The sequence below is a fragment of the Anomaloglossus baeobatrachus genome, chromosome 1, assembly GCF_048569485.1.
Source record: "Anomaloglossus baeobatrachus isolate aAnoBae1 chromosome 1, aAnoBae1.hap1, whole genome shotgun sequence".
In the NCBI taxonomy this organism is placed as follows: Eukaryota; Metazoa; Chordata; class Amphibia; order Anura; family Aromobatidae; genus Anomaloglossus; species Anomaloglossus baeobatrachus.
The window spans coordinates 707,793,513-707,820,463 of NC_134353.1; the positions used below are offsets into that span (position 1 = coordinate 707,793,513).

The 26,951-nt window shown below is 48.5% G+C and overlaps 1 protein-coding gene across 2 annotated transcripts in view; it reads right to left on the bottom strand.

Moving 5' to 3' along the window:
- Nucleotides 1–26,951, bottom strand: part of PI4KA (phosphatidylinositol 4-kinase alpha) — a 268,461-nt gene that overhangs the window by 127,777 nt on the left and 113,733 nt on the right. For both annotated transcript variants that reach the window (XM_075321257.1, XM_075321249.1), the window contains exons 20-24: nt 14,506–14,614; nt 11,442–11,578; nt 11,230–11,363; nt 11,042–11,124; nt 754–824 (exon numbers count right to left, since the gene is read on the bottom strand). In XM_075321257.1, the coding sequence (XP_075177372.1) occupies nt 754–824; nt 11,042–11,124; nt 11,230–11,363; nt 11,442–11,578; nt 14,506–14,614 (534 nt within the window). The remainder of the gene's footprint in view (nt 1–753; nt 825–11,041; nt 11,125–11,229; nt 11,364–11,441; nt 11,579–14,505; nt 14,615–26,951) is intronic.

Consider the following 26,951-nt stretch of genomic DNA (forward strand, 5'->3'; position numbering starts at 1 on the left):
AGCCGGGGACTAAATTTAATACCGCGGCCGACAAGCAGGCGCGGTCGGCGCGGTAGTCCCCGGTCTTCACAATTCAGCAGTCAGATGCGGCGTCCGGAAACCAGGCGCTCCATACACAGTCCCCATGGGGACACAGAGTACCTCGTGGATGCAGGGCCCTGTCCCTGAGTATAGATAAGCTCCTGTCCAGCAGATTCCCTCAGGGGCTGCGGAGGGAGCACGGTCCCAGTACCTGGATGACCGCTTCGGATCCCACTTCTACCAGAGCCCTCAGGGATGGAGAAGGAAACACGGCATGAGGCTCCAGCCGTCGTACCCGCAATGGGTACCTCAACCTTAACAGCACCGCCGACTTAGTGGGGTGAGAAGGGAGCATGCCGGGGGCCCCGTGGGGGCCCTCTTTTCTTCCAACCGATACAATCAGCAGCTGCTGCTGACTAACATGGAGATGTGTGAGTGGATGTGTGCCTCCTTCCACACAAAGCATAAAACTGAGGAGCCCGTGATGCACGGGAGGGTGTATAGGCAGAGGGGAGGGGTTACACTTTTGAGTGTAATACTTTGTGTGGCCTCCGGAGGCAGAAGCTATACACCCAATTGTCTGGGTCTCCCAATGGAGCGACAAAGAAGTTCTAATTTTCAAGTTGTCTAATTAAAGCAATTTTATTAATATGAGAATATTCCTTTAAATAGTATATACTTCATGAGGTAATGCAGTAAAAGGGAAACATTTGGAAGCACATAATCTCTTACCTTATCAGCCATTACAGCTAAGAAGGCATCAAATACTTTATCAGCTACAGCAATAACACACTGCATCATCCCTGAAAAGAACAAGAATAAAATTACAGCACTTCATCTACATTATATCATATTATTCATATTTTGGTGTACCAATGGACAATCAAAAGAATCACATCTTGTTCTAAACCAACAGCCATTTTATTGTTAGGTTTTGTTAAGGATTGTGGAGTTGTTAAGCCAAAATTGTGCGATTTAAGCTCTGACTGCTTTTTAAATGGCTCATGTATAAATCATCATCATAGTTTTCATCCCCAAGATCACGGTGATTCCTAAATTCCAAATAAAGTAAACATACAATAAAGTTTGCGTTTAAGCAATAACTATACAATAATAATGATGTAGAATACAGTGGGACCTTAGATTAAGAGTAACTTGGTTTGAGAGCATTTTGCAAGACAAGCAAAGCTTTCTAAAAATTTGGAACTTGGTTTAAGAGCAATGCTTTGCAATAAGAGCAAATACAGCGCACACTTGCGGCTCCGTAATTCAGCACACTCTGATCCACTCTGGAGATAACTTTCTGTACATATGTACTGTATACATTATACCATTTTACAGTACAGTATATACTATATAGCATGTCTATCAATTTGCATTTGTGGATACAGTATTGTTCTTGGTTTCTGCTAACCAGTACAGCACAGTGCTGTAATCTGCGTGTGCAGTATTCCTACCCCACATTTGGCTTAGTTCTGCCCTTACTTTGGGGAGAATAGATTTGGGGTGTGGTTTTGTGCATTGAACTAGAATAAAGGTTGTCATATAATTTTTCTTTCTATAGTACCTTCCGCACACTAACAATTCTACTGTAAGCGAAGGTGTAGATTAATTTGCTTTATGTTTTTACTGTACATTATTTTGTATTGCTGTAATAAGTTTGTATAAATACAGTAAATATTTTTGGGTTGTGGAACGAATTGTCTGCGTTTCAATTATTTCCTAAGGGAAAATTCGCTTTGATATAAGAGTAACTTGGTTTAAGAGCTCACTCCCGGAACCAATTATGCTCGTAACCTAAGGTTCCACTGTATTTAATACTTTATTTTGAAGCGGGAATTTGAATCATTGGTGACTGACTCATCAACCTTGTTATTATATGAAGATGGTGGTCATTATAAATAATGCTATTTATTCAGCTGTCATAATTGAATTGTAGAATTGTCGGTTTATAAACTGAAGCCTTAGGGGTACTTTACACGTTGCGACATCGCTAGCGATAGCTAGCGATGTCGCATGCAATAGCACCCGCCCCCGTCATTCTTGCAATATGAACATTATCGCTACGGCAGCGTCACACGCACATACCTTGTCAGCGACGTCGCTGTGACCACCGAACAAACCCTCCTTCAAGGGGAAGGTGCATTCGGCGTCACAACGACGTCACTAAGTGGCCGGCCGATAGAAGCGGAGGGGCGGAGATGAGCGGGACTTAACCTCCCGTCCACCTCCTTCCTTCCGCATTGCCGGTGGACGGAGGTAAAGAGAGGTTTGTCGTTCCTGCGGTGTCACACATAGCGATGTGTGCTGCCGCAAAGACGACAAACATCGTACCAGTGGCTGCAGCGATATTAAGGAAATGAGTGACGTGTCAACGAGCAACGATTTTTCATGTTTTTGTGCTCGTTGATCGTCGCTCATTGGTGTCACACGCTGCGATGTCGCTACCGGCGCCGGATGTGCGTCACTAACGACGTGACCCCAACGATATATTGGTAGCGATGTCGCAGCATGTAAAGTACCCCTTAAGCCTGGCATACACATCTGTTGTCTCTCTGCCGAACGATGGTTACACCTGTAGCCTTTTTGGCCAGCTCTGAGAGCTCCATTGTTTTCTATGAAAGAGCAAATTGTCAGAAATATCTAGCAGTGCCTTAGCTTCATAAACCCAATGATCAGCAGTCTGAACCAGGACATACCCGAATAACTTCCCCATCAATCAGTTATCTGGGAGCCATACACATTAAGCTTTAGGCTCAACCCATCAATATCGGCAGGTTCAGCCAACATAAGTAGTTTAAAGTGTATGGGGGGCTTTAGTCCAACACTTTCCAAAACCTGACAAATCTGCTAGATATATCAAATTGATGAAGCCTGACATGTGGACCAGACTTAATTATACAGAGGAGAGAGTTGTAAATGCTAAGTCACACTAGATCTTAAACCAATCTTGGAGGGATCTTAAAAGAGAACCTGTCACCAGTTTTATGGCCTATAAGCTGCGGCAACCACTAGTGTGCTGTTATATACAGCATTCTAACATGTATATGACGTAGACGAGTCATGAACACAGGCTTCAGAAGACAGAGGACCAAGATGGCCGAAAGAGGAGGCGCCGATCCCAGAGAACAGCGCCGCCCATCTGGCCAGACAGCACCGGAGCAACCTTCTAGGTGAGTGTTATAAAGAGTTTTTTTTTGTTTTACACAGCGGCCTGGGCTCTTATATACAGCATGCTAGAACGCTGTATATAACAGCCCACTGGTGGTGGCCGCAGCTTATAGACCATAAAATTGGTGACAGGTTGCCTTTAAGAGAAAACATTCTCTAGGGTGGAAGAAGGCAAGAACATCATCATTCAACTTGGCCTACACAGGGGGTTGGAAGCTCTGTAGGAAAAAGAAGGGAATTTTGTTTACTTACCGTAAATTCCTTTTCTTCTAGCTCCAATTGGGAGACCCAGACAATTGGGTGTATAGCTATTGCCTCTGGAGGCCACACAAAGTATTACACTTAAAAGTGTAAGGCCCCTCCCCTTCTGGCTATACACCCCCAGTGGGATCACTGGCTCACCAGTTTTAGTGCCAAAGCAAGAAGGAGGAAAGCCAATAACTGGTTTAAAGACCAATTCAATCCGAGGAAACATCGGAGAACTGAACCATACCACATGAACAACATGTGTACCCGAAAAAACAGAAAAACCCCGAAAAAACAGGGCGGGTGCTGGGTCTCCCAATTGGAGCTAGAAGAAAAGGAATTTACGGTAAGTAAACAAAATTCCCTTCTTCTTTGTCGCTCCATTGGGAGACCCAGACAATTGGGATGTCCAAAAGCAATCCCTGGGTGGGTAAAAGAATACCTCATGATAGGGCCGTCAAACGGCCCTCTCCTACAGGTGGCCAACCGCCGCCTGAATGACTTATCTACCTAGGCTGGCGTCTGCCGAAGCGTAGGTATGCATCTGATAATGCTTGGTAAAAGTAAGTAGACTCGACCAGGTGGGTGCCTGACACACCTGCTGAGCCGTAGCCTGGTGCCGTAATGCCCAGGATGCACCCACGGCTCTGGTAGAATAGGCCTTCGGCCTTGAGAGAACCAGAAGCCCAGTAGAACTGTAGGTTTCAAGAATTGGTTCCTCGAGCCCCCGAGCAAGGGTGGATCTGGAAGCTTGCGACTGTTTACGCCGACCAGCGACAAGGACAAAGAGTGCATCCGGGTGGCGCAGGAGCGCCATGCGGGAAGTAGAACCTGAGTGCTCTCACCAGAACCAACAGATGCAAATCTTTCTGAAATTGATGGACTGGACGAGGACACAAAGAAGGTGAGGTGATATCCTGATTGATATGAAAATGGGATACCACCTTAGGGAGAAATTCCGGAACCGGACGCAGAACTACCCTGTCCTGGTGAAGGACCAGGAAGGGAGTTTGTATGAGAGCGTTGCTAGCTCGGAAACTCTCCTAAGAGACGAGACCGTTACTAGAAGGCCACTTCCCGTGAAAAACGGGAAGGGAGACATCCTTCAAAGGCTCGAAAGGCGGCATCTGGAGAGCAATTAGAACCTTGTTCAGATCTCAGGGCTCTAACGGCCGCTTGTACGGAGTGCTGAGAAGACAAACTCCCCGTAGGAACGTGCGTACCTGAGGAAGTCGTCGTTTCTGAAAAAATACAGATAGCGCTGAGACTTGTCCCTAAAGGGAACTGAGCGACAACCCATTTTCCTACCTAGATTGCAGGAAGGAAGGAAACATAGACGATGCAACCGGCCAGGGAGAAACACCCTGCGCCGAGCACCGAGATAAGAACATCTTCCACGTCCTGTGGTCAATCTTGGCGGACGTTGGTATGCTAGCCTGTCTCATGGTGGCAACCACGTCCTGAGGTAATCCTGACGACACTAGGTTCCAGGACTCAATGCCACACCATCCGGTTGAGGGCCGTAGAATTCAAATGGAAGAATGGCCCTTGAGACAGCCAGTCTGATTGGTCTGGTAGTGCCCCCGGTTAGCCTACCGTGAGGCACCACAGAACCGAGTACCACAACATCCTCGGCCAATTTGTAGCGACGAGGATGGCGCGGCCGCAGTCGGTCTTGATCTAGCGCAGTACTCTGGGCAACAATGCCAGAGGTGGCACCTAAGGTAGCTGGAACTGCGACCAATGCTGAACTAAGGCGTTTGCCGCCAGAGCTCGATGATTGTGAAACCGTGCCATGAAGCTGGCACATTGTTGTTGTGCCGTGACGCCATTAGATCGACGTCCGGCCTCTGTCAGCGGCGCCAGATCTCCTGAAACCCGTCCGGGTGAGGAGACCATACTCTTTCGGCCACACCTCAGCGACTTAGGAAGTCAGCTTCCTAGTTTCCACACTTGGGATGTGAATTGTGGATATGGTGGATGCCGTGTCTTCCACCCACATCAGAACCTGCCGGACTTCCTGGAAGGCTTGCCGGTTGCGCGTTCTTCCTTGGTGGTTGATGTATGCCACCGCTGTGGAGCTGTCCGACTGAAGTCGGATATGCTTGCTTTCCAGCCGCTGTTGGAAGGATTGTAGGGCAAGATACACTGCTCTGTGTTCAAGAACATTGATCTGAAAAGTGGACTCTTGCTGAGTCCACGTACCCTGAGCGCTGTAGTGGAGAAAAACTGCTCCCCACCCTGATAGACTCGCGTCTGTCGTAACTATCGCCCAGGACGGGGATAGGAAGGACCTTCCTTTTGACCAAGAGGTGAGAAGAAGCCACCACCGTAGAGATTCCTTGGCCGCCTGAGAAAGAACGACGACTCTGTTGAGGGACGTCGACTCCTCGTCCCATTGGCGGAGAATGTCCCATTGTAGTGGACGCAGTAAAACTGCGCGAAAGGAACTGCCTCCATTGCTACCATCTTACGTAGGAAGTGCATGAGGCGTCTCAATGTGTGCGACTGGTTCTTAAAGAAGAGCTTGCAGCCCGTAGTGAATGCTGTTTGTCTAGCGGCAGCTTCACTATCGCTGAGAGAGTAAGAAACTCTATGCCTAGATATGTTATCGATAGGGTCGGGGTCGGATCTGACTTTAAAAAGTTGATGATCCACCCAAAACTCTAGAGAGTCTCCAGCGCAACGTTCGGGCAGTGTTGGCATGTTTCCTAAGAGAGTGCCTTGACAAGTAGATCGTCTAAATACGGGACCACAGAGTGACCCTGAGAGTGCAGGACTGTGACTACTGCTGCCCTGACCTTGGCGAAGACCAGTTGGACTGTCGCTAGCCGGAAGGTAGAGCTACGAACAGAGGGTGTTCGTCTCCTATAACGAAGCGTAGAAACGCTAGTGCTCTGGATCAATCGGCACGTGTGGATAAGCATCCTTGATGCCTAATGATGCTAGGAAATATCCTTGGGACCTTGAGGCGATGACATGGCGGAGGGATTCCATCCGGAACCGCCTGGTGTCCACGAGCTTGCTGAGCATTTTTAGATCCAGAACGGGACGGAACGGCCCGTTGTTATAGGTACCGCAAAGAATTTGGGGTAAAAACCGTGACCTTGTTCCTGAAGAGGAACGGGGGTCATCACTCTTTCTGCCTATAGAGTGCACCCTGTTTGCAGAAGAGCAGCGGCCCGGCCGGGAGGTGGAGAAATTCTGAAGAATCGAGTTGGAGGACGAGAAGTGAGCTCTATCCTGTACCCGTGAGACAGAATGTCTCACACTCAATGGTCATTGACCTATGGCAGCTAAATATCGCCAACGCGGGAGAGCCTGCTACCGACCGAGGCCGCAAGTCATGAGGAAGCCGCCTTGGAAGCGGGTTTTCAGACTGTCGCTTTTTTGGGCGAGACTGAGCCCGCTAAGAATCTTAGCTCCTCTGATCCTTTTGAGTCCACATTGGACGAGGAAAAATGGGACCTGCCCGAGCCTCGAAAAGGCCGAAAACCCCGACTGCCTCTTGCTCTGTTGGGGTTTGTTGTGTCCGGGCTGAGGAAAGGATGAATCCTTACCCCTGGACTGTTTGATGGTTACATCCAACGCTCACCAAACAGTCGGTCAGCAGAAAAAGGCAACTGGTTAGGCAACCTTTTTTGGAAGCAGAATCTGCCTTCCATTCACTTAACGAGCAGACCAGGCTCTGCTTAAAAACACGGAGTAGCGGAGGCTACCGCCGCACGGTTCGCAGAGTCCAGGACAACCTGAATCGCGTAAGAAACAAATGCAGACATTTGAGAGGTTAAGGATGCCACCTGCGGCACAGATGTACGTGTAACCGTGTCAATCTGTGTAAGACAAGCTGAAATAGCTTGGAGTGCCCCAAGGGAGAGAATGCCGGAGCCAACGGTGCGCCGACAGCCTCATAGATGGCTTTCGACCAGAGATCCATCTGTCTGTCAGTGGCATCTTTGAGTTTGCAGTTCCATCTCCCACTGCAACTATGGATCTAGCTACAAGCCTGGAGATTGGAGGATGCCGCTCGGGACATTGGGTCCAGTCCTTGACCAAGTCAGGGGACAGGGATAACGTGTATCCTAAGCCGTTTGGAGAAGCGCATATCTGGATAAGCGTGCTGTTCCTGGACTGCCTCTCTGAAGGCAGAGTGGTCCAGAAAAATACGTGAAGCTGACTCCTCCACTGGAGGAGCTGTGAGAAATAACCCACATTCTATAGATGGACGCTATAAGATTATTTACTATGGCGTCACAATCAGGTGTATCCAGATTGAGAGCGGTCTCAGGATCAGAATCCTGAGCCGCTACTTCCGCCTCATTACACAGCGAGTCCTTCTGTTAGGACCCTGATGAAACCGAGGCCGCTCATAGCGAGCCCACTTAGGCTGTCTGGGACTGACGTCCGTGCAGAGCCGTGACTCTGGGATGCGTGTGACATTCCCGGAGCTGTTAGTTATTCACACTGAGGGGGGCCATGGATCAATGATTCAACAGTGCCCATATTGTGAGAGACATGTCCGGACTGCTAGGCTTCTAGTATCATAGCCATAGTCTCAGAAAAACTGTCAGTAAATACTGCAGACACCGTCCTCATCCCCTGGCCATTAGTGCATACAATGGGAGTCTATGTATCTGCCGGCCGTATAGCCGTACATGCTGTACCAGCTGTATAGAAAAACATGTGGTTCTGCACCTTTGTTTTACACAGAGAATATGCTGATAACTCCTCCGCATAATCCAGGAGGGTATATACAACGTGCGACCAAACAGTGCAATGTATATAGTACAAGCATATCTATAAGTGCACTTCTGCACTAGTGGGGTTAGCACCACAGGTGCTGCTTAACGCCTGTTACAGCGATTGTGTGACTATCAGAATGCCAGGGTCTTCCACACTTGTCTCTGTATCGTACAGCAACTGACACTAATGGCTGCCGGTGTCCTTGTAGAGAAGGAAGCCGTGGGCGTGCCTGAGAAAGTGCGGGAATCCGGATTCACAGTGCACACAGTGAGAGGGGTGGAGTATGCAAAACATACTCCAGCTCTCAGCTCTGCTCTATGCAGCGTCACGCCCCTACCCTGACTGTCAGGGCTGTGGGCGGTAACGAAGGGAGACTAGGCCCAGAAGCCGGGGACTCGAGTTAACAGCGCGGCCGCCGTAAAAGCGCGGGCCGCGCTGAAGTCCCCGGCGCACCACAAGTGCCAGCCGCGCCGCAGTTCCAGCGGCCGGCGCGACCGATTCATAGAAGTGGCCAGCGTCCCGCCCCTCTCCTGACTGGCAGGTCTGGGGGCGGGAACGAACGGAAGCAGGCCGCAAAAGCCGGGGACTCTAGTTATCAGCGCGGCCGCCGTAAAAGCGCAGGCCGCGCTGAAGTCCCCGGCGCACTACAAGTGCCAGCCGCGCCGCAGTCCCAGCGGCCGGCGCGACCAATTCCCATAAGTGAGCCTGCTTCAGCAAAGCTGAATGAGGCCATGGCACAGGCGCCGCAGCGCTGATGTCCCCCGGCGCACTACAACACCCAGCATGCTGCGGTGTGAGCGCCAAATGCACGGGGACACAGAGTACCTTGAGGAAGCAGGGCCATGTCCCTGATGTACTCCGCTCCATCCAGCATCTTCTCCAGGGGCTGTAGATGGAGCACGGTCTCAGTGCCTGGAGACCGGTAAATCCCACTTCACCCAGAGCCCTGTAAAAAGGGATGGGGAAGGAATCAGCATGTGGGCTCCTGCCGCCGTACCCGCAATGGGTACCTCAACCTTACAAACACCTCCGACATACAGTGGGGTGAGAAGGGAGCATGCTGGGGACACTATATGTGTCCTCTTTTCTTCCATCCGACATAGTCAGCAGCTGCTGCTGACTAAAAAGTGGAGCTATGCGTGGATGTGTTGCCTCCTTCGCACAAAGCACAAAACTGGTGAGCCAGTGATCCCACTGGGGGTGTATAGCCAGAAGGGGAGGGGCCTTACACTTTTAAGTGTAATACTTTGTGTGGCCTCCAGAGGCAATAGCTATACACCCAATTGTCTGGGTCTCCCAATGGAGCGACAAAGAAAACAAAAAGTACTAACCCATAAAGATTTAATAAAAGGCTAAAAAGCTAAATGCTTGAAACTTTACATTTGATTTGTCTGCTGGGTAATAGTGTATCAATCATAATTATGGGTGTTATCCTATTGATCATAATTATGGGGGGCCTTATGTCTTCCAAGGAGTGTGACTGTGCAGGCATACTGATGCTTCATTTACTGTCCAAGGGACTAATAGATAGCAGAGAAGAGCACTCAGCAATTTTTTACAATGTCATATGCAGTAAATGAAGTGGCAGCAAACGACACATCACAGGACTCCCTAGGTTTTGTTCTCCCTACGCACTTCCTCCTTCGATAAGAAAGGATTCCTTGAAGGAGGTAGACATTGAGCCCATGTACCCAGGAACTTAAGTTGGGTAGGTATTTCAAGATGTGGCAAAACACCCTTATATTTTACAAGAACAATATAAGCACAACTGCTCCTTACCTAATCAGATGGTTCACTAAGGCGCTCTGGCGATCGCAGGGAGAATAACCTGCCATCGGCCACTGGTTGAGCTCCCTGCTGTTACCAGGGCCCTTTAGTAAATCTGCTAGTTACAATATTCATTAAATATTCAAAAGTCTTGCAGAACTTCATCAGATTCAAAAGGATCCGCTATTGTACCTTATTAAAGTTATGTATTGTCTGCAGTACTCAATTTGCTAAAAAGTGACATTTGGCCAAAAAGACATGACATTAGCGAATGGCTACATCAGGTTTCACATTTACAAACCTGCTACATTTCAAGTAGATTTCATATTGCCAAGCAAACTGAGTCAAAAGAAGATGCCTAACACGTGAGAACATAAATTCCTCAGAAACACATAAGTTTTTTGGTGAGTAAAGTCTATAGTAACATTTTATTTAAAACTTATTGCAAATTCTCTATGAGCAGAGACATAACTTGAAATTAAAGGGGTTCTCCATTTGGTTTGTCAGTCTCCGCAAGGAGAAATTTTTTTCCCCCTTAGATCCCACTATAGCTTCTCACACAGTCAGATCAGATCTTATACTTTGCACTGATGAGGGGAAATCACCCCGAAATGGTCTGCAAATGGAGGTTCTGATCTGGCATAAATCCTAAATCATATGGCAGGTCTTGTAAAAGGGTCAATTATGACTTTTAGGATTGCTACTTCCAATAGCTGGCGCTAGAGTTTGTCTCCTTGCTCCATGAAGATGAAATTTGCAGGAGTTCTCCGGACATGCGATAATGACGACTTGTCTGTAGAATAAGTAAGTCATCAATATCAGATCGATGGGGGTCCAACCCCTGGCTCCTCCACTAATGTGCTGCTTTAGCTCCGGCAGCAGTTGAGTAGCACTGTGGCACTGTACAGGACCTGCAGAACAGTCCCTCTTCTTCTTAGTAGATTATACATGTCAGTGGCCAATACGCTGCCAAAACTAAAGTAACTGATCGGTGGGAGTGCAATATGGATGAAGTAACCTTATGAAATAAAAAAAAAAAACAGCAAGTAGCATTACAAAATAAATAAGCCTTCATAGAAAACACAGCACAAACCTGACTTATCTTTCTGGATAGCTTTGTCTTCAAAGTAAAAGAACATAACTTGGAACCGATCCTTATCTGTTGAGTGCAAGACTCTAATAAAGAGAGAGAGGGGTGTAAAATAAAGGACAAGGTAAAATACAGGTGAGTAATCCAGCGTATTAGTGGTCACAGTTATGTGACTTGGTAGTTTCGCCCACCTCATTTGTTCTAAGCGGTAGACGGAGAGCAGATAGGTGGACATGGCAAAGTCTAGCTTGTTGATGAGTGCAGAAACTTCAGGAGCGGGATCCAGCAAATTGATGATTGTGCTCCTTAGCTCATTCAGTTCTGCCTGTGAAAAAGGAAAAAAGATATTATTTACAAAGAAAACATCATAAAAAGATAGATCACAGAATTGGCAGGTTCTTACAGGTGTCACAGTGTCATTCTTCATAGCGGAGTTGTACTGCAGGACAGAACGCAAAGGCTCCTTGCTAGGAAATGTCAGCAATGGTGACTTGGTGGCTATTTCACAAACTCCTTCATACCACTCCTCAGGCCACAGACCTGCAAACGATTGGAAGATATTGCCATTTTTGGAAAACAAATATAAATAAAAGAAACGCAATTTAAAACATACCAGCTATACAGAGACAATTTGTTATCTATTTTACAGGGGTTTGGGTTTTTTTACCCGATTTTTCTGTTTTAATTCATGTGTAAATGAGGCTTAATCCCTTTGCCCCCGATGCCTGTTTTCTCCATTCTGACCGGCCCCCGATGCCTGTTTTCTCCATTCTGACCGGCCAAAATTTACAATTCTGACCAGCGTCACTTTATTATGTAATAACTCTGGAACACTTCACCGGATCAAAGTGATTTTGAGAAGGTGTATTTCGTGACATATTGTACTTCATGTTAGTGATAAATTATGGTCGATATGATTTGCGTTTATGAAAATATCAAAACTTTGACAAGACAAAGTTTAAATTTCCCAATATTCAAACTTTTCTTTTTTATGGCCTTAAATCAGATCCATTATACCACACAAAATAGTTAATAAATAACATTTCCCACATGTCTACTTTACATCAGCACAATTTTTAAAATATAATTTTTTTTTATTTATTTTTTTTTTGGAAGTTAGAAGGGTTAAAAGTTTATCAGCAATTTCTCATTTTTCCAACAAAATCAATTTTTTTTGTGACCACATCACATTTGAAGTGACTTTGTGGGTCCTATGTGACAAAACATACGCAAACGTTACACCATTCTAAAAACTGCACTCCTCACACTGCTCAAAACTACATTAAGATTATTAACCCTTTAGGTGATTCACAGGAATTAAAGCAATGTGGATGGAAAAGTGAAAATGTTACTTTTCCTAACAAAAATATTGCTTTAGCCCCAAAGTTTAGCATTTTCCCAAGAGTAACAGGAGAAAATGGACCTAACAATTAGTTGTGGCATTTCTCCTGAGTAGGCCAATAGTCCACATGTGGTGGAAAACTACGGTTTGGGTGCATGGCAGTGTTTGGAACAGAAGGAGCAACATTTGACTTCTGAAGTGTAAAATTAGGTAGAATAGAGAGTGGCCACCATGTCGTGACTAAACAGTGAAAACCCCCCACAAGTGACCCCATTTTTCAGTTTTGAAAACTGCACACCTCCAGAAATTTATGTAGAGGTGTGGTGAGCACCTTGAACCCATAGGTGTTTTACAAGACTGTATTGTTAAGCCGTGAAAATAAGAAATCACATTTTTCCAACAAAAACATTTTTGAGCCCTAAATTTTTCATTTTCACCAGGGTAATAGGATAAAATGTATCATAAAATTTGTTGTGCAATTTCTCCCAAGTACACATACACCCCATATGTGGTGGAAAACTACTGTTTGGGCCCAAGGTAGCGCTGAGTAAGGAAAGCGCACCATTTGACTTTTTGAGCACAATATTGCTGTAATAGATAGCGGACGCCGTGTCGCGTTTGGAGAGCCCCTGATGTGCCTAAACAGTGGAGCTCCACTCCCTAAACAGTGGAGCTTTTTTCCACTTGTTTTTCGGCAGTACGACGATAAAAAAAAAAAAGTGTCAAATTACGGCTTTATCATTTTTTTTTATGTTTTTACGTTGTTCACTGAAGAGGTTAACTAGTGTGAAAGTCTTATAGATCGCAATGCTACAGACGCGGCGATACAAAACAAGTACATTTAAAATTTAACATACGTATTTATTAGTATATTGGGGTTTTTTTCTTTTTTTTCTTGTTTATTTTGGGATTTTTTAAAAATATTTGCAGAATTATTTTTTACGTAGTCGCTCTATGGGACTTTAACTGTTATTGCTCTAATCACTGGTAATACATTGCAGTGCAAATGAATTACAATGCATTACACCTATCAATGTGACACTGATAAAACACCTTTTAGACCATGCTCCTGGTGCAGTCTAAAGGGTACTTTACACGCTGCGAGCTCGCTAGCGATCTCGTTAGCGATGTGAAATTCTAGATCGCAAGTGCGATCTTTTGAGATCGCACGTAGGTTATTTTACGCATGAGCGATCTAGAATTTCACATCGCTAACGAGATCGCTAGCGAGGTCGCAGCGTGTAAAGTACCCTTAATAGTCCACTGTAACTGGCAAACCCGGAGGTCATTATTTGACTTCGTGTTACCATGGCAATGATCGGCAACCTGAGATTACATTGCGGGGTGTTGACTATATGCGAAAAGGAGCCCTCTGCCTCTCCTAGCCTCCTTATTTCTTTGATCACGATTGATCACAGCATTTAAGGGGTTAAACAGCCAGGGTCGGTGCGGGCTATCACTTAAGTCGAGCTCTTGTCAGCGATCGTGTGGGTACAGCTTATGTGTACGCCAAATACGTAACTGAACAGTTGGGAACCCTTTCCTGACCATGACATATAGAAACATCAAAGGTGTTTTGATTCCTGATCAGTTTTAAACTCCTGTAAAGTTGCATTTCAGTGGGAAATAGAGCCAAGAAGGCAAAGGCTTATGAAAATGCTTTGGTGAACCCAGAACTAACTGTCGATTTTTGAAATACAAATTAAAACAATCTACATAGAATCTCATCCACACCAACTGCCATCTCCTATCTCAGTAATGGGAAAGTCTTCACGGAATAAAGATTTTACCTCAGTAATGAGAATTTTGATAATGAGTGATCAATTGTGGCAAAGAAATAACATTTGTCTCACAAGAAATATTACAAAGTTGCTTATTTTCATGTGTACTACTGAGTTATTGGAAAAAAATGAATGCAAAAGGTTACTCTTTAAGCCTAATTGGATTCTGAATGAAATCAGCAATTTTTCAGACAAGGAGCATCAGATTGCATCAGTAAAAGGAGTAGGCTATAAAGACAACCAAACAATAATAACACAACCAACAGTTTGGGAATTTGGAGGTTATGCGGACAGAATCCCGTTAATTTATGCAGTGAAAGTCACTCTTGTAATTACACTTTTACCTGAACCTTCCACTGCAAAGCCCATCAAAACGGAGTAAAGCCAGAAATCTCGGAAGAGCTTCTGCAGTCTTGGCTTGGCCTCTTTAATAGGTGGCAATCTTCTTGTCAGCTGTAAATCAAACCACACCGAGAATTTTCATGAAATACGGAATGTTATCATCAGAAAGAAAACCTGAATATCTTATAAAGACAGGAGATGCTGAAATGTATAAGAGATGGGCATATATATTAGACAGCTGGCGAATGGAGCCCACCATACACATGGATGCTTGGCCAAGAGTGCATGTGGGTTTTCTTGCTTTGTTCCTTTTTTGGGGGGTAAACCGATGACGGACTCCTCTGGGAGGGGCCAGGGAAAAAAATGGATTAGACATCTGATTTTAAATAACTTGATTATTATTTCCTCAAAAATTACCTAATCGGGAGACTTCCACAAACACACAAACAACAGATACAGTGGCATACACAAGCTTTGGGCACCCCTGCTCCAAAGGACTGTTTTTGTGAGCAGTTAAACAGACCTTGCTGTTTCGCGCATGCGCACTTAAGTATTAGACTCTGCCCGCAATTGGGCAGCACAAAGTGCGCCAGTGCGAGCTGGTGATAGCTCTGCAAAAGAGCGAGATTTCGCTCACGTCAATCATAGCGGATGGCTATCAGAGCGGTGAGGAGAGACAGATGCCGCAGCAAGCACGCCCATTGGATCAGACTGTCTGCATTTACATACAGAGTGGGAGATTTTCAAAAGACATTTGGGGGGTGTACAGGGGGAATCGGGATAATATGCACTTTTATGGAATGCAGCACAGGCGCTGCTAAAGGCAGTAGTTTTGGTTTATACATTAAAAATCTGGTGACAGGTTCCCTTTAACAATGATCCTTAATCCTAAATTCACAAGACAGTGTAAAAAAAATGCCATACAATATTTTTCTCAGACTTGGATGAGTGGGTCTCAAATGGATTTCAGAGTCAAATGAAAGCATGCAGAATACTGTTCCACTGAATATATGGGTCAGTGTGCTATCCGATAAACAAATTGGAAAGCATACGTCCGATTTAGACAGTCGTCTGAACGAGGCCTAAAAGGAATCTGTCACCAAATTAGAGAGTTCATAATTATGGAGGACTACTTGACAGCAGGTTTAATAGTCCTCTAGTGATAATCTCCTGCTGATAAAACAGTGACTTTATCAAAACTAGAGCTAGTAGCCCAGTAAGTGACATCACTGAAATCAAGGTCTCTGGTCCTATAAGCTGCTGCTCTCAGATCAGGCAGCAAAAACCTGGTGACAGATTCCCTTTAATATGGAATTGTGTATGAGGATTCAAACAGTATCATAGCTGGAAATAAACCAATATCACAGACAAAGGTGCTTCTACTATTATTGATGATTGAAATTACAATTGAAAGTCTTCAGGAGTACTCGCTACACTCCTCAAACTTCAAATTTCAACATCAAAAAGGATACGTCATTGAATTATGAAATCATTGGATCGATAGACATGTTAGTAATATGGAAATGATGAAAAAATGTAACATTTCTCAAAACATCTCAATTCATTGCATATAGGAATATCAACACCACAAGCACTAATGAGGTTATTAATAGTTGTATGAGGAATGTTCTGCCACGCTGAATTCACATGGGCAAATCATCAAGTTCCACTGCTGGCAGCTTCCTATGTAATGGTCACCCAATGACATTCCATATGTGGTCTATGGATGACAAGTCCGGTGATGCTGCAGGTCATGGTAGCACATTTAGGCCATACAGGCTACTCAAAGTAGCACAAGCAACATCTGGATTGGCACTGTCATATTGAAAAATGGCTCCTGGGACACTGGAGAAATGGATATAGTACTGGTTTCATGATTAATCCATTCCGTATTGCAAATGAAATTGCACATCACATAATAGAACTCCGGTATCACACAGTGTTAATATAAAACATCAGGAGTATGCACGACATTGGGCTACGAGTAAGACATCCAGCTACAATAGTTCCAGTAACCTCACACACAGGATATAGAGCTAGACAGCAATAGAGGTCTCTCCTCGTTAAAGTCCCATTTTTGTCTTGGATGCAATGGTGGTCAGAGATTGGTTTGGAGACAACATGGTCAATGACATGAAGAGGTCTTCTTGATGGAACGTCACACCAGTGTTATTACTGGGATTATGTGGGGTGGCATAATGTAGGGTAGCCAGTTCCCTCTAGTCTTCGTTATATTGATTTAGTTGTAGAACCAGTGATATGACCATGGCCATTTCTGTTAAGTGTCCCAAGCTCCATTTTTCAACACGACAACAGCAGGCTACATGTTGCTTGTGCTAGTGTGAACAGCCTGTGAGGCATAAATATGCTTCCATGGTCTGCAGTGTCTCCAGACTTGTCCCCCATCAATTATATCTGGGACCTCATTGGTCATAACTACAAAAGGGAGCTGCCAGGAGTGGATCTTGTTGATTTGAGTGCCCAAGTGTATTCAGGGTGGCAGAACATTCTTCCAATAACCATTAATAACCTCATTGATAAAATGCCAAGGTGTTTAAGTGCAAGTATTTCTGCACCCGGAAATTATGCTCGATACTGAATAAAGAAGGGAATTTTGTTTACTTACCGTAAATTCCTTTTCTTCTAGCTCCTATTGGGAGACCCAGACAATTGGGTGTATAGCTTCTGCCTCCGGAGACCACACAAAGTATTACACTCAAAAGTGTAACCCCTCCCCTCTGCCTATACACCCTACCGTGCCTCACGGGCTCCTCAGTTTTGGTGCAAAAGCAGGAAGGAGGAAACTTATAAATTGGTTTAAGGTAAATTCAATCCGAAGGATGTTCGGAGAACTGAAAACCATGAAACAATTGAACATGAACAACATGTGTACACAAAAGAACAACTAGCCCGAAGGGAACAGGGGCGGGTGCTGGGTCTCCCAATAGGAGCTAGAAGAAAAGGAATTTACGGTAAGTAAACAAAATTCCCTTCTTATTTGTCGCTCCATTGGGAAACCCAGACAATTGGGACGTCCAAAAGCAGTCCCTGGGTGGGTAAAAGAATACCTCGATAACAAGAGCCGACACGACTCCCTCTTACAGGTGGGCCACCGCCGCCTGAAGGACCTGCCTACCTAGACTGGCATCTGCCGAAGCATAGGCATGCACTTGATAGTGCTTTGTGAAAGTGTGCAGACTAGACCACGTAGCTGCCTGACACACCTGCTGCGCCGTCGCCCGGTGCTGCAATGCCCAGGACGCCCCTACGGCTCTGGTAGAATGGGCTTTCAGCCCCGAAGGAATCGGAAGCCCCGAAGAACGGTAAGCTTCAAGAATCGGTTCCTTGATCCACCGAGCCAAGGTTGACCTGGAAGCTTGCGAACCCTTATGCTGACCAGCCACAAGGACAAAAAGCGCATCTGAACGACGCAGGGGCGCTGTGCGAGACACGTAGAAACGGAGTGCTCTCACTAAATCTAATGAGTGCAAATCCTTTTCAAAGCGGTGAATTGGATTAGGGCAAAATGAAGGTAAGGTGATATCCTGATTGAGATGAAAAGGCGATACCACCTTAGGGAGAAATTCCGGAACAGGACGGAGAACCACCTTATCCTGGTGAAAAACCAGGAAGGGGGCTTTGCATGACAGTGCTGCAAGCTCCGACACTCTACGGAGAGAAGTAACTGCTACTAGAAATGCCACTTTCTGCGAAAGACGTGATAAAGAGACATCCCGCAGCGGCTCGAAAGGTGGTTTCTGAAGAGCCGTTAGCACCCTGTTAAGGTCCCAGGGTTCAAGCGGGCGCTTGTAAGGTGGGACTATGTGGCAAACTCCCTGCAGGAACATGCGGACCTGCGGAAGCTTGGCCAGGCGCTTTTGAAAGAATATTGAGAGTGCCGATACTTGCCCTTTGAGAGAACTAAGTGACAACCCCTTATCCATTCCGGATTGAAGGAAGGAAAGAAAAGTGGGTAAGGCAAAAGGCCAGGGAGTAAAACCTTTATCAAAACACCAGGACAAGAAAATCCGCCAAGTCCTGTGATAGATCTTGGCGGACGTCGGTTTCCTGGCCTGTCTCATAGTGGCAATGACATCCTGAGACAGCCCTGAAGACGCTAGGAGCCAGGACTCAATGGCCACACAGTCAGGTTGAGGGCCGCAGAATTCAGATGGAAAAACGGCCCTTGCGACAGCAAGTCTGGGCGGTCTGGCAGCGCCCACGGCTGACCCACCGTGAGATGCCACAGATCCGGGTACCATGACCGCCTCGGCCAGTCTGGAGCGACGAGAATGGCGCGACGGCAGTCGGACCTGATCTTGCGTAGTACTCTGGGCAGCATTGCCAGAGGGGGAAATACATAAGGTAGTCGAAACTGCGACCAATCCTGAACTAATGCGTCCGCCGCCAGAGCTCTGTGATCTTGAGATCGTGCCATGAAGGTCGGGACCTTGTTGTTGTGCCGTGACGCCATGAGATCGACGTCCGGCGTTCCCCAGCGGCGACAGATCTCTCGAAACACCTCTGGGTGCAGGGACCATTCCCCCGCATCCATGCCCTGACGACTGAGAAAATCTGCTTCCCAGTTTTCTACGCCCGGTATGTGAACTGCTGAGATGGTGGATGCTGTGGCTTCCACCCACTGCAGAATTCGCCGGACTTCTTGAAAGGCTTGACGACTCCGCGTGCCGCCTTGGTGGTTGATGTATGCAACGGCAGTGGCGTTGTCCGACTGGATACGGATCTGCCTGCCCTCCAGCAACTGCTGGAAAGCCACTAGGGCCAGATACACTGCCCTTATCTCCAGGACATTGATCTGAAGGGAAGACTCTATCGGAGTCCAGGTTCCCTGAGCCCTGTGATGGAGGAACACCACTCCCCACCCTGACAGGCTCGCGTCCGTGGTGACCACAGCCCAGGTTGGGGGCAGGAAGGATTTTCCCTGTGATAGAGAAGTGGGAAGAAGCCACCACTGAAGGGACGTCTTTGTTGCAAGGGAAAGAGAGACGTTCCTGTCGAGAGAGTTCGACCTCCTGTCCCATTTGCGGAGAATGTCCCACTGGAGTGGCCGCAGATGGAATTGCGCGAAGGGCACTGCCTCCATCGCTGCTACCATCTTCCCCAGGAAGTGCATGAGGCGTCTCAAGGGGTGAGACTGAGTCTGAATCAGAGATTGCACCCCTGCCTGCAGTGACAGCTGTTAGTCTAGTGGTAGCTTGACTACCGCTGACTGTGTATGAAACTCCATCCCTAGATAGGTCAGAGATTGGGTCGGTGTCAACTTGGATTTTGGGAAGTTGATGAGCCACCCGAACTGCTGGAGGGTCTCCAGAGCGACGGTAAGGCTGTGTTGACACGCCGCCCGAGAAGGTGCCATGATTAGGAGATCGTTCAAGTAGGGAATCACAGAGTGCCCCTGAGAATGCAGGATCGCCACAACGGATGCCATGACTTTGGTGAAAACCCGTGGGGCTGTCGCCAGGCCGAAGGGCAATGCCACGAACTGAAGGTGTTCGTCCCCTATGGCGAAACGCAAAAAGCGTTGATGTTCTGGTGCGATCGGCACATGGAGATAGGCATCCTTGATGTCGATCGATGCGAGGAAGTCTCCTTGTGACATCGAGGCGATGACCGAGCGGAGAGATTCCATCCAGAATCGTCTGGTGCTCACGTGTTTGTTGAGCAATTTGAGGTCCAGAACGGGACGGAATGATCCGTCTTTCTTTGGTACCACGAATAAGTTGGAGTAAAAACCGCGACCCTGTTCCTGAGTGGGAACGGGGGTCACGACTCCTCCTTTTTTCAGAGCGTCCACTGCTTGAAAAAGTGCGTCTGCTCGCGCGGGGGGCGGGGAGGTTCTGAAGAAACGAGTCGGAGGACGAGAGCTGAACTCTATCCTGTAACCGTGAGACAGGATGTCTCTCACCCATCGGTCTTGAACATGTGGCCACCAGGCGTCGCGAAAGCGGGAGAGCCTGCCACCGACCGAGGATGCGGTTCGGGGATGCCGTGAGTCATGAGGAGGCCGCCTTGGAAGCAGTGCCTCCGGCAGGCTTTTGGGGGCGTGACTTAGACCGCCACGCATAGGAGTTCCTCTGGCCTTTGTCCTGTCTATTGGACGAAGAGGACTGTGGCTTGGCGGAGGGACGAAAGGACCGAAACCTCGATTGTATTTTTCGTTGCTGAGGTCTCTTAGGTTTGGACTGGGGTAAGGAGGAGTCCTTTCCCTTGGATTCCGTAATAATCTCATCCAATCGTTCGCCAAACAATCTCTCGCCAGAAAACGGCAAACCGGTTAAGAACCTCTTGGAAGCCGAGTCTGCCTTCCATTCGCGCAGCCACATGGCCCTGCGGACTGCAACAGAATTAGCGGATGCCACCGCTGTACGGCTAGCAGAGTCTAGGACTGCGTTCATGGCGTAGGAAGAAAACGCCGACGCCTGAGAGGTTAAAGATGCAACCTGCGGGGCAGACGTACGTGTGACCGCATTAATCTCAGCCAGACAAGCTGAGATAGCTTGGAGTGCCCACACGGCTGCAAAAGCCGGGGCAAAAGACGCTCCCGTGGCCTCATAGATGGATTTCACCAGGAGTTCTATCTGCCTGTCAGTGGCATCTTTTAGTGATGAGCCATCTGCAACCGAAACCACGGATCTAGCCGCCAATCTGGAGACTGGGGGATCTACCTTAGGACATTGAGCCCAACCCTTAACTACGTCAGCGGGGAAGGGGTAACATGTGTCAGTAAGGCGCTTAGTAAAGCGCTTGTCCGGAACCGCTCTGGGCTTCTGGACAGCATCTCTGAAGTTAGAGTGATCAAAAAATGCACTCCGTGTACGTTTGGGAAACCGAAACTGGTGTTTCTCCTGCTGAGAGGCCGACTCCTCTATAGGTGGAGGCAGTGGAGATAGATCCAACACCTGATTGATGGACGAGATAAGATCATTTACTAAGGCGTCCCCTTCAGGTGTATCAAGATTGAGAGCAACATCAGGGTCCGAGCCCTGAGCTGCGACCTCCGCCTCGTCCTCCAGAGAGTCCTCAAGCTGGGAACCCGAGCAGCGTGAGGAAGTCGGGGAAGATTCCAAGCGAGCCCGCTTAGCTGGTCTGGGACTGTGGTCCGTGGAGGAGTCCTCCACCTGAGACCTAGGGCCCACCCCGGCCGGGGTGTACCCAGAGGGACCTGGGGGTGCCGATCTAACCGGGTCCGGGGCCTGTGTAAGGACCGGTCTGGACTGCAGGGCTTCCAGCAACTTGGCAGACCATTTGTCCATAGACTGAGCCATGGATTGTGAGAGTGACTCTGAGAGCTTGTCAGCAAAAACTGCAAACTCTGTCGCTGCCACCTGGACAGTAGAAACAGGGGGGTCTGCCTGAGCCGAGGGGCCCACTAGTGACCGAGGCTCCGGCTGAGCAAGCGTAACAGGGGTCGAGCATTGCTCACAGTGAGGGTAGGTGGAACCCGCAGGTAACATGGCCCTACAAGAGGTACATGTCGCAAAAAAAGAGAATTTTGTTACTTACCGTAAATTCTTTTTCTTGTAGTTCCGTCATGGGAGACCCAGACCATGGGTGTATAGCTACTGCCTCCGGAGGACACACAAAGTACTACACTCAAAACGTGTAGCTCCTCCCTCCTAGCATATACACCCCCTGCTAGCCAGTCCTAGCCAGTTTAGTGCAAAAGCTGAAGGAGGACATCCACCCACAAGAAGAGACAGAGTAAAACCCGGAAGAACCGGAACCTCTGTCTACAACAACAACAGCCGGTGAAGACACACGGAACAAGAAACCTGCCAACAGGCAATAGGGAGGGTGCTGGGTCTCCCATGACGGAACTACAAGAAAAAGAATTTACGGTAAGTAACAAAATTCTCTTTTTCTTTAACGTTCCTATGGGAGACCCAGACCATGGGACGTTCTAAAGCAGTCCATGGGTGGGAATAAACAGACAACTGAGAAGCAGGCGAAACCTAACTTCACAAATGGGCGACAGACGCCTGAAAGATGAGTCTGCCCAAGCCCGCGTCTGCCAAAGCATGAGCATGCCTTGGGTAGTGCTTCGAAAAAGTATGCAGACTAATCCGAGCTGCAGTCTGACAGACCTACTGAGCCGTAGCCTGGTGCCTGAAAACCCAAAAGGCACAGACAGGTCTGATCAAGTGTGCCCTGATCCCCGGCGGGGAAGGCACTAGAGTACACTTGTAGGCATCGGAAATGGCCGACCTAAGCCAACGAACCAGGGTCGGCTTAGATGCCGAGAGACCGCTACGCTGACTAGCGGTCAGCACCAGAGAGAGGTGCACCGCCTAATAACGGCGGTGCGAGACACATAGATCCGGAGCGCCCGCACCAGATCCAGGATATGCAACGCTTCCTCAAAGCGATGAACAGGAGCCGGACAAAAGGAAGGCAGGAAAATTGCCCCGGATAAGGTGGAAGCAGTAACCACCTTAGGGAAAAAAGTCCGGAGTCGGACGGAGACCACCTTGTCTTGATGCAAAAGACCAAAAAAGGGGGTGACTCCGAAGAGAGTGCAGCCAAAACTCTCTGGCGGGAAATTATGGCCACTAGAAAGACTACTTTCTGTGAAAGATGAAACAAAGAAAACTCCCTAAGAGGCGCAAAGGGGGGTTTCCGGGAACCGTGAGGACCGGATTAAGGTCCCAGGGCTCCATAGGCCGCCGGAAAAGGCAGAATGATGTGAGATGCGCCCTTGAAGGAGCGCACCGGAGCCAGCCGGACGATACGCCGCTGGCACACACTGACAGAGCCGAGACCTGTCCCTTAATGAGGGATAGTCCTAGCTGTAGACCGGACTGTGGAAGGGACAGGAGGGTCGGCAAGGCCAAAACGGTCAAAGGACACTTTGGAGCTCGAGTCATAGTGGAGATGACTTCAGGAAGGATACCAGAAGTCGACAAGATCCAGGTCTCAAGAGCTACGCCGTCAATCTGAGAGTCCAGAATTCTGGCGGAAAAAACGGACCTTTTGAGAAAAGGTCTGGACGGTCCGGAAGATGCCATGGCAACCCAACGGACAGAAGGAGCAGGTCAGGGTACCAAGCCTGCCTGGGTCAGTCTGGAGTATGAGAATGACCCGATGGCCCTCTTTACTGATCTTGCGCAGGACTCTGGACAAGAGCTAGAGGGTGAAATACGTAAAAGACGAAACTGGGACCAAACATGAACCAGTGCGTCTGCCGCAAAACCTGAGGATCGTGGACCACGGTTGGACAGCTGAAATAGTCTGCCTCGCAGTTTTCACATCTAGGATGTGGGCTGCGGATACGGTGGACTAGGAATCCCTCGTCCACTGAAGAAGGCGTTGAGCCGCCAACATTGCCAGGCGGCTGAGTGTCCCGCCCTGGAAGTTGATGTAGGAAAACGCTGTCACGTTGTCCGACTGGACTCGAATGTGCCTAGCCGCCAACAGATGGTGAAAGGCTTAGAGAGCTAGAAATACAGCTCTGATTTCCAGAACATTGATCCAGAGGGCTGATTCGGACAGAGTCCAAGCGCCCTGCGCTCCACGGTGGAGATATACTGCTCCCAAGGCAGATAGACTAGCATCCTGGTGAGGATCACCCGGGACGGGGCCAGGAAGGAGTGTCCCTGAGACAGAGTGGCCGAAGCCACCACTGAACCGAGCCCCAGGTCAGTGGCGAAGCCCCCACCCCGTGGAAGGAGGAAGTTCGCTTGTACAGCGGAAAATATCCAGTCTCAGAGGACGCAGGAGAAACTGGGCAAGGAATCGCTTCCATTGACGCCACCATCTGACCAGCACCTGTATTCGGTGTCTGATAGAACGACGTCGACCGCCAGCGGAGGGACTACTGATCGACTAAGAGCAGCTTCACAAGTGCCGACAGAGTCTCGAATTGTGTCCCTGGGAACCTCTGGTTCGAAGTCAGAGTGGACTAGGACAGAATGACAAGCCACCCGAATTGGTTAGAGTGGCTAGAGTGAGCGAAGCACTCTGCTAAGAGTCTGCACTGGATGAAGCCCCGACAAGAAGACCGTCCAGGGCAAAAGATCACTGCCAATCCCCAGAGGTGCAGGACCCTAATCACAGCTGCCCCAATGAGAATACTCGAGGGGCCGTGGCTAACCCCAAGGGAAGAGCCACGAATTGGACCACTCCGATTGCAAAACGTAGCCAATGCTGGTGTGAAACTGCGATTGACACCTGCAGATAGGCATCTCCGATGCCGATGGCTGCTAGGGAATCTCCTTGGGTTCTTGATTGATCCGGTGAAAAAGCACACGGAACAAGACCGAGACTCCATATGAAAACGCCACACCTGACCATGCTTGAAAAGCTAAAGATCCAGGTCGGAAGGCACCGCCCTCTTCGGGGACTAGGAATATATTTAAGCAAAAATCTCAGAACCGTTCCCAGTCGGGAACCGGTACAATTACTCCATTGGCCTGCAAGAAAAGCCACGGCCTGTGAGAAGGCGGCGGCCTTGGAGCCGGGGGGAGTTGACAGAAAAAATCTGTTTGGCGGGTGGATAGAATTCCATCCTGTAGCCATGGGAGATATAATCCCGCCCCCACTGAACGGAGACGTGTTAAAACCATACGTCGCCAAGTGGAGAGAGCCTGCCACCGACCAAGGAGGTTGTTGGCGTGGCTAGATAGCTCGGAGGAAGCTGACTCAGTGGCAGCATCTCCTGCGGTCTTCTGAAGACGCAGCTTCAAGCGCCATTTGGGTCTATGAACCTTGGCCGAGCTAGAGGACGAGGCCGAGGGCTTAGAGAACGATCAGATGGAGGAACGGAAACAACCGAAACCTCAACTGATTCCTGCCCTGGACAGGTTCCCTGATTTAGGTTTGTGGCAAGGAAGAACTCTCCCCGCCAAGAACTTCCTGAATTTCATCCAGTTGGTTCCGAAGAGACTGGTCCCACAAAAGGGAACCCAGCAAGGAACTTCTATAGAGGCATCTGCCTTCCATTTCCGAAGCCACAGGAGCCTGCGGATAGCGTGGAAAGTAGCCAAGGCCACCGCCGTGCGGTGTCCAGCATGGCAGACATGGCATAGGATGAAAGGAAGTTCAGGCTACCGTTTCGGCATAGAGTCCCTGTGAGGGAATGCATCTCCTCTAGAGAAGCAGAGAAGGCTACAAAAAAACCGCACTGCTGTAAAGCTGAGGAGAACGAAGCTCCTGCCGCCCCCATACAGATTTGGCCAGAAGGACAACCGGGCGGACCGCAAAACCTTAAGTGAGGAGCCATCAGCCACTGACATAACGGTCCGGGCTGAGCCACCTGAGGTGAATGAGCCCACTTCTTGACCACCATTGGTGGACAGGGAAAAAACAGTCCTCAGAATCACGCTTCATGGGAAGCGACTGTCAGAGCGGACCCTGGGCTTGGTCACAGTGGCCTGAAAACTGGAGTGGTTAAGGAACACACAATGTGTTCTCCTAGGCAAGGTAACTCCGGCGGATTGAGGTCCAGTACAAAATTAATGTACCGTGGGATCCTTATAGAGGTGCCGTCAGCCACTGATACAACTATCCGGGCTGAAAGTCTAGACACCGGAGGGACCACCCTTGGCGAATGAGCTCACTCCTTGACCACCTCTGATGGGAGGGGGAAACAGGCAGCAGAACCCCGCTTTGGGGTCTGACAGGACAGGCTGTGGGCTTGGACACAGTGGGCTGAAAACTGGAGTGGTTAAGGAACACACTCCTTGTCCTGTTAAAGGTATACTGATGCCTTTCTGCCAGCGGGGAATACTCCCCCTGATACAGGCGGATGGAGGTCCAGTACAAGTATAATGGACGCAATCCAATCATTAGCATCTGCGTCACCTACGGACGGATCAATGGTACATAAAGAAGCGTCCGAGCCCCTGGTAGAGACATCCTCCTCGTCCAGTGAGTCAGCTCGTAATCAGAGCTGCGGGACGGGGAAGGACAGGGGACCCTGCGTCTCCCTGTCAGGAGGACGGGGTCTGAGACCAGAAGGAGAGTCCTCTGTGAGCTTTGCTGAGCGAGCTGAGGGAATGCATCTCCTCTTAGCAGAAAACGCCCTGAGAAGGGGGCTGCATGCTCAGCAGATGCCGAGACAGCCGACCCCTGGAAATAGGATTCCAGCCAAACCAGGGGTCAGCCACCGAAGCCGGAGCAGTTGGAGGGACCACTAATGAGCCTCCAAGCTGAGGGGCCACAGTGGTTATGAGCTCGGCCGTACGAGACTACCTGCAGTGGATAATAAAAACAGCCTGCAGCCTCGCTCTGTGAGACATGCTGCAGAGGTGGGGGCTCTGTCTAGAATGGCCCCCAGCATATATAAACAGATAAAATAAGCAGCTGCACAAACCGGAGGTTGTGGCTGCCAGATCGTTTAAACAGACATGTCTGTGCCCTCTAGCCCTCAGCCCAGGCCCCCACTTGTCACAATGTGGAATCTCTGTGCCTGCAACGCTGAGAAAATGGC